Here is a 15,000-nt window from a genome sequence, read left to right as displayed (position 1 = left end):
TCAGTGCCGCCTGCTAAGACTTTTCTCTCATCATTAGCACCAAGAAAACTGTTGTCATGAACTGCTCAGAAACAAACAGACCAGCAATCCTAATCTTTGTGGAAGACCAAAAGTTCAACGTAGTTGACAAATTCTGCTATCTGGGCTCCACCATCAGTACTGATCTGACCCTCGACAGATAGATGGAGGTCCGCATTGGTAAAGCATCAACCACTTTTAGCCGGCTGCGTGCTCGCGCCTGGAACAACAGACTCCTGACTGAGAGAACAAAGACACGATTCTATGAGACCTGTGGGCTGAGTGTACTTCTTTATGGATCAGAAACGTGGACCACATACACCAGACACGAAAAGAAATTGAACGCCTTTCACATGCATAATCTCTGCAGAATCATCGGTGTTTCCTGGAAGGACCATGCCACCAACAAAGAGGTTCTGACCCACACTGGAAGCCATTCAATGTTTTACATCTTGAAGGACCGGAGAACGAGATAGCTGGGGCACCTATGTCGGATGGATGATGGGCGAGCTAAGCAGTGGGTCAAGACAGAGGAAATGGGCATCCCCTTGGAGAACTGGGAAGTAACGGCGTCCGACCGCGGTGCGCTGAAAACGGCTGTATGGGACGGAAGCAAAAAGATTCACTCCGATTATCTAGACAGTCTAAGGAGACGGCGTGTCATGAACGTGTGTTCAAGGCTCCAAACCGAATTGTGAAAATCTTACTTTCTCTTCTTCTTTTGCATGATTAAATCTCTCGTAGATTGTTTGCAATAATAATAATAGTTAATTATGTTTAAAGTCTGCACAACCATGGTTCTATTTTCCATAGTAATTTAATTTCTGGTGTGAGTAAAACGTACCAGGGTGCCCACTACTTTCCTGTATATTTTGTCAACGTGAGGTTCAAATGTTATGAATCTGTCTAAGTGTACTCCTAGATTATTATTCACTAATGTGTTCGGTTTGATAGAGCAGCCTTCAAATTCTATGGTTGCGTCATTGGAAATCTTAGCTATGTTTTGCCGACTACCTATGAATTTTATGTAGAATTAGTTTAAGGCCATTAGTGTCAAAATATAGTTTTACTTGTGTAACAGCATGTTGAGTGTTTCTTATTATTGTATTTAAGTTGATTACTGAGTCACTATGAAGAAACTGTGAATCATCTGCGTACTGCACTAAAAGGCAGTTATGGGCTGTTGTTGATAAATCGTTTATGAAAATTGTAAATAGGATCAGACCTAAAATAGACTTGTGGAACACCAAAAGGTACTTGTTTTGATGACATACCATTATTGATTCTTACCTAAATAACTTTTAAACCAAAATGTATCAATTTTAAGATTTACTAATTTGTTAAGTACAATTTTGGATAATATAGGGAGTAAAATAATAGGGCGATGATTATTGACATCGTTTATATCCCCTGACTTGACCATGTTTCCAAAGCGATGGAAAGACACCAGTGACCTGCAAGGTGTTAATAATGATCGTCAAATAATGTACAGTTGCAGGTAGACTATCTCTGATAAAGCGCAAAGCAATACCGTCTGTTCCTAACAGATCACAATGAAGATAGTAATTCTCATTCATACCTTTTCTACATTTGTATATGTGTATATATATGTATATATATGTATTTATTTGTATATATATATATATATATATATATATATATATATATGCACAAACACACACATAGATATAAACTACATTTATGTATGAATATATAAAAACACACACACATACACATACTTATATATACATTTATATATATATATATATGGGGAGGCAGGCCTTGCCAGTCTGCCTCCCCTTGATAACCGTATTGGCAGCCGGGCATATAGTTGTTGGGTCTGGGGGGAGGGATAAAGTACCTCCCACCCAGCAAGTATGACGGGCTGTTGGTCCCTCTGGGTTGGCGACCGCTGGGACTCGGGTAGAGAGCAGGGGTTACCCGTCACCCCATCCGGGTTCTGGCAGCCAGCCAACCTCCTCTATATGGGGCGGCGTCAGTAGGTGTGGCAGAGGTGGCGCTCTCCCGGAGTGACTGCCCGAGGTAAGACCTCAGGCATGCTGTCAGGGTGGGGGCATGGACGATCGGTTACCACTACTGTCGAGGGAATTGAAGCAGCTGAGAGTTGAGAGGTGGCTGTTCTCTTGGAGTTGAGAAGACCTGGCAGTGCCACAATTAGTGTGGGTGGCTACACTTACTACTGGTTGGGTCAGCGTTCTGACCTGCATCGTTGGATTTGGTACAGTGATATGGGTGGTGTGGTCAAGGAGATCGACCATATACTCATTAGCATTCGATGGAGGATCCTCCAGAACTGCAGGGTGTATCGAAGCGCTGAGTTCTGTGGAACTGATCATAGATTAGTTGTGGCTACACTCCGGGTCCACTTTAGAACCCCCGGGGGGTTTGCCGAGGCTATCTCTGGTTGTTTCACAGCACTTGAGGGCTGGACAGACCCTGTTCTTCTGTGGGACACCTTCAAGTGTGAAACGCTTGATGCAGCCCAAGAATCGATTGGTGAACACCAAAGAGCAAGACAGAATTCCATCTTGCAGGAGACACTGGTCGTGCAGCTCGATTGTCAGGGGGTATCACCTTGCACCGTTCTCTGGTGCGCAGGACTAGGTCACTATTGAGAAGGAATAAGGAACAGTTTATCAGGAATCTTGCAGAGGAGGTCGTAAGCCATTTCCTAGTAAATGACCTTCATCCTGCCTACCACCTCACAGTCCTCTGCCAGACCCACCCATCAGCGAGGATCCACCCTTCCTTTACTGAAGTCAGGGGGGCAATTTTCAAGCTGAAGAGTAGGAAAGCAGCAGGTATTTGTGGCATCCCAGCTGAATTATTAAAGGCTGGTGGAGAACCTATGGCAAGGGGCTTGCATGCTGTCCTGTCTACCATCTGGCAGACTGGTACCATTCCCCCTGACTTGCTAAGGGGTGTGGTCATCCCTCTCTGGAAGCGGAAAGGAGGTCGATGGGACAACAGCAATCACCGACGCATTACACTACTCAGTATACCAGGCAAGTTACTTGCGCACATCCTACTGAGATGTATCAGAGACCAGCTGCTGAGGCACCAAAGGCCGGAGCAATCTGGATTCACTCCTGGTAAGTCCACATAGACCGTATCATTGTAGAGCGCTGTCGTGAGTTCAGACATGGGTTGCTCACAGCTTACATCGACCTAAAGAAGGTGTTTGATAAGGTACATCGCGATTCACTCTGGGAGATCCTGAGACTAAGAGGAATTCCAACAAGGATTGTTGGATTAATAGCAAACCTGTATACAGGCAGTGAAAGTGCTGTAAAGTGTGGTGTCGAGCTTCTTCCCTGTTAGTTCAGGTGTGAGGCAAGGCTGTGTTCTTGCAGCAACACTTTTCAACACTTGCATGAATTGGATACTGGGTAGAGCTACTGTCCAAAGTCACTGTGGAGCAATTCTGGGCAATATCAAGGTTATAGACCTTGATTTTGCTGATGATGTTGCCATTCCATCTGAATCTCTGGAAACCCTAGTGGCGGCTCTTGATGTATTTAGCAATGAAGCGAATCCCCTGGGGCTAGAGGACTATATATAGAGAGAGATAGATACAATTTTGTATATATATATGAGTGTATGTTTGTGTGTGTGTATGTGTGTGTATATATATATATATATATATATTTATACATATATATGTATATATATGTATATATTTATATGTATATACATGTGTTTATATACATATACATGGACATATATGTGTATATATACGTATATATGCACACACACACACACACACACACATATATAATATATATATATATATATATATATATATATATATATTATGTATATACATATACATATACAAGTACATGTATATATATAGATATATATATATATATATATATATATATATATATATATATATATATATGCATATTATATGTGTATATATATACATATATACATATACATATGTATATATATACATATATATATATATATTTATGTATATATATATATATATATATATATATATATATATATATATATATATATATATACATTATGTACATATACATATACATGTGTGTATATATATATATATATATATATATATATATATATATATGTTTATATGTATGTGTGTGTGTATATATATATATATATATATATATATATATATATATATATATATATATATGTGTAGGCGCGCGAGCTCGCGTGTGTGTGTGTGATTCCATGTATATTGCATAACTCTATCTATTTACTTTTAATATTTAAACAGGCTCTACGTATATTCCGACACGACGGAGCTTCTACAACTCTCTGGTGAATTAGTATATGAACCTGCCAAAGTCTCGCCACAATTTACATTTCGGATTGTTGATCTAGTCTTGACAAAAGTCAACGCAATCGCATTGGATAGTTGTCATGTACCATTTTTGTATTGCGTCATATTTTATATCTTCATACTTTTGTCTACATAAATTACATTTTATGATAACAGTCGGTATATTCTCAAGACGCTTATCCCTTAAATGTATTAAGCTGATATAAAATATTTATAGAATATAATCTCAAGACTATTAACGATTTGTTAACTTCTAGGTGTTGGCTGTGCTATGGGTCACTGATGTACCGGTGGTAGCTTCCTCGGTTCACCATACACTTTTTGTGACCCTGCCTACACCTACCGACGCTGAGATGACGGTACACCCAACCCATGACCTTCAAGAGGACCAGGACATACTCACAGAGGCACCAGACATGTCTTCATCTTGGGACACACCTAGTGAATCCAGATCTGCACTACTCAGGACCCCAACGAAAGATATTAAGGTAACTTTTCATTTCTTATCAGTAATTTTAAGAATTACATGCCTAAGGAAAATTAATGTGAAAATGTAACTATGGGAAAATCAAAGCAGTCTTTCTAAAAACAACTTTATTCAGTTTCACTGATTTATACACACACATATATATGTGTGTGTGTGTGTATGTGTGTGTATGTGTGTGGATATGATATACATCTACATATATACACTATCATCATTATCTTTTGGGAGCTAACACCGGCGGGGGCGCATGGCCGATCGCGGATTGTGTAAGTAACAGGTCCTGTACCGGTCTCACCGTGCAACCGTTAGTTGGACACATGGTCCCACCAACTGTACCCCATGATCCGGCACAAGGATCTGTTACAAAAGGCATCAAGACGAGATTCCAAAGCACAAGATAGCATCCAGGTTTCACTACCATATAGTAAAACTGGCAGTATCTGGGCTTTGAAGACACGTAGCTTGGTCCTTCTGCACTGGTACCGGCATCTCCAGATACTCTTGTCGAGAGATTTCATGACACCTGCTTCCAGGCCAATCCATTTACTGACTTCCTGGTCTGACAACCCCGAGTCATGAATTGCACTCTAAGACCTCGGTGTTTTCACCGCAAGCACATAATGACTGCTCAGGGTCTCCTAGTAGGCCCCTAAAATCCTGGATCTTGGTCTTGGTTCTCTAGCCCCTGGGGCTAAATGCATCAAGAGCCGCCACTAGGGTTTCCAGAGATTCAGATAAAATGGCAACATCATCAGCAAAGTCAAGGTCTTTGGTATTGCCCAGAGTTGCTCCACAGTAACTTTGGACAGTAGCTCTACCCAGTATCCTATCCATGCAAGTGTTGAAAAGTGTTGGTGCAAGAAAACAGACTTGCCTGAACTAACAGGGCAGAAGCTCGACAGGCCCCCACCACACTTTACAGCACTTTCACTGCCTGTATACAGGTTTACTATTAATCCAACAATCCTTGTTGAAATTCCTCTTAGTCTCAGGATCTCCCAGAGTGATTCGTGATGCACCATATCAAAAGCCTTCTTGAGGTCAATGTAAGCTGCAAGCAGCCCATATCTGACCTCACGTCGGCGCTCTACAATAACTTGAGGCGCCAGGATACTGTCTATTGTGGACTTACCAGGAGTGAATCTAGATTGCTCCAGCCTCTGGTGCCTCAGCAAGTGGTCTCTTATATGTGTCAGTAGGATGTGCATGAGTATCTTGCCAAGTATACTGAGTAGTTTAATGCCTCGGTGATTGCTGCAGTCCCACCGATCCCCTTTCCCCTTCCAGATAGGGATGACCACACCCCTCAGCAGGTCAGGGGAAATGGTACCAGTCTGACAGATGTCAGACAGGACAGCATGCAAGCCCCTTGCCATGGGTCCTCCACCAGCCTTTAACAATTCAGCTGGGATGCCACAAACACCTGCTGCTTTACCACTCTTCAGCCTGGAAACCCCCCTTCTGACTTCAGTCAGGGAGGGTGGATCCTCGCTGATGGGTGGGTCTGGCAGAGGAATCTCAACATTACCCAACATCCAAGTTAACTGTTGATGGATCAACCTGATACAACTGCTCAAAATACTCAGTCCAAAGCAGTCCTATGAGAGAGGCCTGTGTCCTGCAGTGGAATGAATGGCTGTTAAAAAAAAAAAAAAAGTATATATATACACAACATATATATTAACACACACACACACACACACATATATATATATATATATATATATGTGTGTGTGTGTGTTTGTGTGTATATATACATATATAGACATAAACAACAGGATATTTACAAAACAGAAAGGGAGAGGATCCAGCGGAGCAGGCGAGGTCACATGACGGAAGGAAGCACACACGTCAAAGTCACGGGACAACTACTGAATTTTCTTCTTTATGGTTTGCGTAGTTCTAGCTTAGCCCGGGCCTTCTTAATATGGCCTGGCCTGTGTCAGCTTTTTACGGCTGTCTCATTGAAGTGTCTGACACTTGGTGCTTACCGTGGCGGCGGGATTGCCAGCAGGCGCTCCTGCCGCCATGGTGTAAGCATTTCGCATAGCCTCTTTACCAGCACGACGGCTGTTGTGGACGGTCGTGCTGGTCGCAGTGCTTGCAGCACCTTTCATCGCGTTCGATTGTTGGGATAATCTGCCATGCACAGAGGTCCCCTATGCGCATTCTGTGAAGAATGACTTCGGTACCTCTGTTGATTACTTCAGAGAGTGCCAGTGGTTCATAGCCTGTGGCGTCTGAGTACCAGCAGGCCGAGGGGGAGGTTCTCGTTTCCTCTCTGTGGAGCTGCCGTAGGAAGGTACGACCGACCAAGGCACACTTCACTTAAGTAATTTTCGACTCGGTTTTATCGTCATGGGATTTGGGGGCATACCCCTGCCTGCGACGGCTAGTCTGTCAGCAAGCTCGTTCCCTCTGATGCCGATGTGGCTTGGGACCCAGTTGATGATAATTCTTCTTCCCTGAGCAAGAATTCTCTGTGCCATTGTGAGAATCGGGGTCAGTAGGTAGATGTTGTCTGTGGGTGAGCTGTGCTGAAGACAGTCAATGGCTGCCCTGGAGTCTGTGTGTATGACCACGTGTCCTTCCCTTCGGGACGCGTGGCCTAGGGCTCCCATGATTGCAACTGCCTCTGCCTGTAGCGAGGAGGCGTTGTATGTTACCCTCATGGATCGCGTGGCGTCCCTTGCTGCAAAGCCGGCGCTTGCAGTGTCGCTCAAGGGATCGACCGATCCATCCGTGTAGTATGTTCTACTACCCGGAGGAGTGTTGGCTGCAATGACCCTGTGGGCTTCTGCCTTTAGGCTAGGCATGGGGTATAGGCTCTTTTTCATTGATAGGCTCATTATGTTGAACTCTATCAGGCTCAGTTCCCACGGCGGGGCTTCGGCAAAGTCGGGGTAGGGGGAGTCCATGCCCTTAGCAAGAAGCTGTTCTTTGAGCTGATGGCGTAACAGCACCCTGGCTGTGTGAGACAGCCAGGAGTTGTTTGCAAAGAGCTCGTTGTCTTGTTCGAGGCGTCTGACTATTTTTTGTATTAGGCTTGTGTTCCTGGGAGCCTGGATGACCTTTGACAGGAATTGTGTTGCCGTTAGATCGATTCGTGAGTCCAGGGGGAGAAGGTTTGCCTCCATCAGGAGGTTGAGGACCTTCGTCCACCTCGGGGCACCCAGAATGATCCTGGCAGCTTCATTTTGAACTGTCTCTAATTTGTCTGTGTGCTTTTTCTTTGCGGCAATTAGAGCAACTGAGGCATAGTTTACAATGGGCCAGACAGCATGTACATAGAATGATCTTAGTACTTTGTGCCTGGCCCCTATGCGTCTCCCAGTCATTGCTCTTATGACAGACAGTCTTGCTTTGGTTCGGTCAACCAGGTACTGGACCTCCTTCTGGAAGGAGAGGGTCCGGTCTATCCTTACCCCAAGGTATTGGCAGTCCTGGACCAATTCTAATTCCACTCCCTGGATTTTCAGTCTTGTGCCTCGAACTCTCTGTCTCAGAGCCATGGCTTTGGATTTGGCTGCAGAGATCTTTAGTCCTGTCCTACAACACTCCTCGGACACGAGGTCCAGACGACGTTGGGCTTTATTCTGGCTGCATGGTCCAGTCGAGGTGATAGCGAGATCGTCTGCATACGAGATGATCTTGCACCCCACTGGGAGGTTTATGTTGAGGATGGAGGACATTAAAGTGTTAAATAGGGCTGGACTGAGAACTCCACCCTGTGGCGTTCCATTTTCGAGCGGCATGTGCTACGATAGGTGACCCTGGAATTTGACACTGGCAGTCCAAGCCAAGAGCTTTCTTCTGATTCCCTTCTGGATCAGGCTTTCCTGAATGGCAAGCGGACTTGCCAGTTCAAAAGCCTTCTCCAGGTCAAGGAATACCACCACAGCTGGGCCCTTGCTGATTGTGCTTAAGAGCGTGGCTATGCTGTGTGCTGTGCCCGTGCCCCTTGTGAACCCGTGGAGGTGTTCGTGCGGGGGACCCATTTTCCATTGGAGCCGGTTTAGTACCATCCTCTCGGCCGTCTTGGCCAGGCAGCTGAGCAGAGAGATGGGGCGGTACTTCCCCGGCTTCTTTGGTTTTGGGAAGGGAACTATAGTAGCCCTCTTCCAACTCTGGGGTAGAGTGGAAGTTTCCCAGGATTTGTTGATGAGTTGCAAGGATTTGTTGATAATGGGGTACGAGATCCCATCAGAGCCCGGGGCTGTGTTGGAACTGGATTTATAGGCTTTCCTTAGTTCCCTCAGAGAAAAGATAACGTCTGAGTTATCGGGTTCGGCTGCCCTTACTCTGATCTGAGCATGTCTGTCTGGCTGTAGATGCTCTTGTCTTGCCCTCAGCTCGGCTGGCAGACTGTTGCTGCTCGTTCTCGCAGAGAACTCGTGCGCCAGTCTGTTAGCCTCTGCTTGGGGGTCGTGATGCGTGCACCTCGGGGCTGAGTGGCTGGTAGCTCGCTTGACCCGTTGCCACAGCTCTGAAAGGGTGGTTTGGTGGTCGAAGGACACACCTTTCCAGCCACTTTTCCTGCCTGACTCTGTTGGCAGTTTCCTTGGCATCCGTTACAGCCTCCCTTAGGAGGGTTAAGTTGTCAGGGTTTTTTTTGCCTTCGGAACAGTTTTCGGCACATGTTCACCCTGTGGTTTACCTCCCTGATCTCGTCGTTGAAGTACCATGCGTCTTTGTGACTCCTGAACCCAGGCCGAGTTTTGGGTATGGTCTGTGAGGCTGCTTCATTAATGGCATTTAGCAGGCCAACTTCGAGCACTTCCACATTGTTGCTTTGTGGGGGATCATTGCATCTCAGACAGAGGGCCAAGGCATTTTGAAACGCCTGCCAGTTGGCCTTGTCTGTTTTCCATCTTGGATTCGGTCTTAGGATTTCGGCTGGGCCAGCATCCATGAGGGTAGTTATAGTGCCGTAATGGTCACTTGTGACAGTCTCAACGACACGCCAGCCAATCCTCCCCACCAGAGTCGCAGTGGCCAGGGTGAGTTCTAGGACCCCTCCTCTGACATGCTTTGGCTCTTGGGTGTTGAGGAGAGCGATCTCAGGGAATGTCTCTAGCATGTCGGCTATGTGATAGCCGGCCGCATCCGGTGCCCGCCAGGGAGCCAGGATGGGGTGGTGTGCATTGAAGTCTCCCCCTATGATCACTCGGTCGTGTGCAGCAGAAGCACAGACCTGGCTGATGTCTAAGCTTCTACAGCCTGGCCGGCTGCACACGTACAGTTTGAGGGACCCCCCTGGCAAGGGATTCAACATCGTCTCCACAGTGCGATGCATCGGCTATTGCAGAGCAGGGGATTGTTGCTCTCACAAGGGTGATCAAGTCTCTGTTCGTGGCAGTGTGAAGACGTGATACCCTGAGAAGCGAACAGTGTCCACTGTTAATGTCTCTTGGAGCATGACAATGTCAATGTTCCTTGATCGCACTACTGCTTGGAGAAAGGCGTTCTTTGCAGAGAAGCTATTGATGTTCTACTGTAGGATGCTTAGATGGTGTGTCATGTTGTTATTCAGTGATAGTTACATCAGAGACATCGTCGGAGTCTGACAACTCGATTGCGAGGTCCTCGCTGGTTGAGGGCTCCTCGTCTGTTGTCAGGCTATCCTTGGGTCCACTGGGAGGTGGAGAGCCTTTGGTAGCTCTGACTTTCGGTGGGTTGGATTTTCTCTCATGCTTTTTCTTGGCTGGCCTTGCCTGGGCAAGGTCAGCGTGATCTGGCTCTGGCTCCACAGATTCAACCTGTTTTGGCTCTGCCTGGTTTGGAGTGGGGAGGGGAGTTTCGTCCTGGGTTGAGGGTGGGGCTGGTTTTGCTCTATCCAGCTTTCTTCCCTTCAGGGCTGCGACAGTCTGGGTCATTGCCGTCATGGCGACCGAAACTGCCTTCTCGGCCTCCTCACTCGACCTCCCCAGGGCTGTTGCTACAGCTAAGACAACAGCAGTCAACAGGAGAGTCATATCGTCCTCGTCGAAGAGGAGATGATCATCTGTTGGGGAGGTTTTTATGGTGCTCTTAGAACCATTTTTCTTTAGTTTCTTTTTCTGCACCTTTGGCATTGCCAGAAACTCCTTTTTGTTGGAGACATCCGGTTTTGAGCAACCTCTTGTCGCCTGAGGGCTGCCTCTTTCCTGACAGAGCAAGTCAGGCTCCAGGCGTGATGCTTCTTGGCACAGTTGGGACATTTGGCTGTTGTGTCCCTCTTTTCCTCTTTGTATGCCTTAAGGCATACACTTGAAACACCGAAGTGGTTCTGGCACATACGTTCAAAGGTTGTAGGTACCCCAGTTACCCAGATCAAGGGAAGTGGTAGGGACACCTTTCATGATCACCAGGACTTGCCTGGTTGGAGTCTTCCCCTTCGACATTCGGGAAGCCTGCACGTCCTGTGGGTGTGAAGCGATCAGCTCCACATCATACGAGACTGAGAAGCTAAGTAGCACCTTCTTGGTTCTCTTTTCCTCGGGACTTAGTGGGGAAAGACTCACTTTCCTCCCATTGGCTAGCTCCTTCGTTTCCCGGAGAAAATTCAGGGTAGCTTGATCTTTGGGAATTATGATCATGCCCTGATCTCGGGCGACCCGGATCGACAGCCGGATTTTCCGCTGCAGCTCTAATGCCCTGACCAATTGGTAGGCATTGTCGAAGCCTTCGGGTTTAGCTGGCACTTTGAACTGGGCAAAGCGTTTAGGGGGTCCCGACTCTTCATCAGAGTCGGTCTCCGGCCTCGAACGCTTCGGCCCGCCCTTTCGGCTTTTGGGCTTGTTTGTGGGGGCAGCAGCTGATATGGCTGGTTCAGCCTGCTCTCTCCTCTCAATCGGGAAGACCGTCTGAGAACTCAAGGGCCTCCCTGGCCTAGAGAGGCCAGCTCGCGAGTCAAGATGTCTGACTATTCGGTGGACAGACCCATTGGCTTCGGTCTTGTCCACCTTAGCAGCAGGCGTGACACTGTCATCCTGTGCATGGGGCTTTCTTTTGCCACCAGAAGGCACATATGGCTTCATGGTGACTGCTGTGGTCTGGGCCTTGCGCGGTTCGTCAATATTTTTATCAGTCTGTGGGGGGTGTTTGAGTTTTCCATAAATTAGTAAGTGCTTTATCCTCTCATGCCCCCACCCACCACGGAGTCCAACAAGGGGAAGCTGAGTGTCAGAACCAGTGTCTAACAGCAACAGGAGTGATGAGAGGATATACGCAGCTAATAGCCATTGTGATGGTGCTCACGGACCATTGTGAGTGCCAATGGCAGCATGACTGCTTGACCCTAACCTCCCGGGGGAGACCAGCCGATTGACCGTGACCGGGCCGGGATCAGGCCACCTGTCTTGCTGGAATAGAGGACCAAAGAGGCGTGTTGCTAGCCGCAGGGCGTACTCGTTCACGGCATCACTCAACCTCCAGGACTCCTGTCTCCACAGCGCACAAGGCTGCCACGCACGGCAAACGCGTGGGTAGGTGTAAACCCCTGGGGAGAGACCAGAGGGGATGCCCTTCCACCTACGAGACATCATTGTTTGGATCCCTTTTGCTCAGCCCTCTGAAGCAGCCACCCAAAGGTTGCTTCACCTCAGTGAGGGAGGGAGCTCTTACACTTTTCTTAGGAGATTCCTCTTATTCCTCTGAAACAACCACTCAAAGGTTGTTTCACCACAGTGAGGAAGGAGGGGACCTGTACTTTTTCAAAGTGGATCCCTCTTCCCTCTGAAACAGCCTTCCAAAGGCTGTTTCACTGCAGTGAGGGAAGAGAAGTCTTGCACTTTTACCAGGCAGTTCCTTTCATCCCTCTGAAGCAACCATCCAAAGGTTGTTTCACCTCAGTGAGGAAGGAAAGGACCTGTGTCTTTTCAAAGGGATTCCTCCTTCCCTCTGAGACAGCCACCCAAAGGCTGTTTCACCTCAGTGAGGGAAGGAAGGTTTTGCGTTCTTGCCAGGCAGTTCCTTTCATTCCTCCGAAGCAACCACCCAAAGGTTGTTTCACCTCAGTGAGGAAGGAAAGGACCTGTGTCTTTTCAAAGGGATTCCTCCTTCCCTCTGAGACAGCCACCCAAAGGCTGTTTCACCTCAGTGAGGGAAGGGAGGTTTTGCACTTGTGCCAGTCAGTTCCTTTCATCCCTCTGAAGCAACCACCCAAAGGTCGTTTCACCTCAGTGAGAAAAGAAAGGACCTGTATATTTTCAAAGTGTTTCCCCCTTCCCTCTGAAGCAGCCATCCAAAGGCTGTTTCACCTCAGTGAGGGAAGGGGGGATTTGTCCTTTTGCCAGCTGGTTCCTTTCATCCCTCTGAAGCAACCACTCAAATGTTGTTTCACCTCAGTGAGGGAGGAAAGGACCTGTGTCTTTGTGAATTCCTCTTCCCTCTGAAACAGCCACCTAAAGGTTGTTTCACCTCAGTGATGGAAGAGGAGTCCAGCGCCTTTCAAGGAAGTTTCTTCAACCCTCAGAAACAGCCACCCAAAGGCTGATTCACCACAGTGAGGGGGAGAAGCTAACTTTCTAGGCTGTTACAGTGGCGGGACGTGAGTTCGGTTCTGTCTAGCAGCAGCTATTTCGACAGAACCAGGCTGAGGGCCTGACAAAGGGAGGGGCTCCTACCTGCCTATCATTCCTAAACGAAATATCTAGAGTGGCAGTCATCAGATGGTCTGCCACACCAGTCCCTAGCAAAAAGATTGGCAACTCTCTGTGCACCGTAAGGCAGGCACGCTAAGGCCCCCCAGACACACCCTCCCCAGTGGGAGGTAAAGGTCTGTCCACGTCTGAGCACGAGCTCGAAGATGGGATCCAGTTCACCAGAAGGTGCACAGAGAGTTATCCTAATGCCGAAAATTCTATAAAGGAAAGAATAGGCTACAGGGCACGAAGCTAATTGCAAGTAAGCAATGAGCATCGCGGCAGCAACGAGGGGTGGACACCGAAGCGGCGCGGTATCGCGTAAACGTCGAGGTCGAATTTGCCGGGGGGTGGGTCCGGTGTATCTCTTTAAAAAAAAATCTCTTTAAATCACCCCGGCAAAAAATTCACGATCGAGGGATCATGGTAACCTTCTTTGCTTTGTTCAGCTTAGCGCCACCTGCTGCACCCCGTCGATCGCCTTTCCGGTACGATCCTCCCATCGCTCTTAATTAGCCTCGTAAGGCTAATTCTCCGCAGGGAGAGAGGAGAGGAGGTCCCTCCCTGGCGAGTGGGGAGAGAAGAGAGGAGGTCCTTCCTTGGCGAGTCCTTGTCGAATTTTAAGGATAAGTCCGATATGCGAAGCTGAGCCTCGCCCGGGCTATGCCCATGAGGGCAGCCCGGCCTGTGCCGACTAATGCCGACTCGCTAACGTGTGTCAGCTGGTGCTGACTCGGCTGTGCTTAGTCCTTACCCGCCGTGGTGCCCAGCCACAGCAGTAACCTCCAGGCGACAACTGCAACTTCTCGCGAACCGCCGACCCCTCGGATGAGAGGCCGACACGTTACCACTGTACTTGCCCGGAGGCATTGTCGAATTTTCTTCTTCTTTATGGTTTGCGAAGTTCTAGCTCTGCCCGGCGAGTCGAATTTTTGACGGGTGCTCCTTTTAAGTGTCCCGACGATGTTTAGGCCGATACCCTCGTTCCCCACACGGTGAGCGAGCCAATCGCAAGAGGCCTAAGCCCGCCGCCCAGACGGGGGTAAACACAGCCGACGGTCCAGAGCAATCTCGCAGTTGTGACAATATATATATATATATATATATAGGGCTCTGTAAAACGAAAGGTCCTTATAGGGATCCTTTTTCTCCTTTCCCTTTGCCATGCCTGATATATATATAGAGAGATATATATGTATATATATGTGTGTATATATAAACATATACATTTATACATACATACATATATAAATATAACACACCTATATATCTATATATATATATAAAACACACACACACACATATATATATATTTACATTTATATATATAGATTTATATATGTTTATACATACACACATATGTGTGTATGTATGTAAGTATATATATATTATATATATTATATATATTTTATATATATATATATATATATATTTTTTTTTTTTTTTTTTTAACAGCCATTCATTCCACTGCAGGACATAGGCCTCTCTCAATTCACTATTGAGAGCTTATATGGCAGTGCCACCCT

At 47.0% G+C, this 15,000-nt stretch overlaps 1 protein-coding gene across 2 annotated transcripts in view; it reads left to right on the top strand.

Annotated features, from left to right (window-relative positions):
* The window catches only part of LOC125029167, a 79,140-nt gene that overhangs the window by 31,881 nt on the left and 32,259 nt on the right, over positions 1–15,000 (top strand). For both annotated transcript variants that reach the window (XM_047619014.1, XM_047619013.1), the window contains exon 3: positions 4,621–4,851. In XM_047619014.1, coding sequence (XP_047474970.1) covers positions 4,621–4,851 — 231 coding nt within the window. The remainder of the gene's footprint in view (positions 1–4,620; positions 4,852–15,000) is intronic.

The sequence above is a fragment of the Penaeus chinensis genome, chromosome 9, assembly GCF_019202785.1.
Source record: "Penaeus chinensis breed Huanghai No. 1 chromosome 9, ASM1920278v2, whole genome shotgun sequence".
Taxonomy (NCBI): domain Eukaryota; kingdom Metazoa; phylum Arthropoda; class Malacostraca; order Decapoda; family Penaeidae; genus Penaeus; species Penaeus chinensis.
The sequence above is the reverse complement of the archived record's forward strand: the minus strand, read 5'-3'. Positions and strand labels throughout refer to the sequence as shown.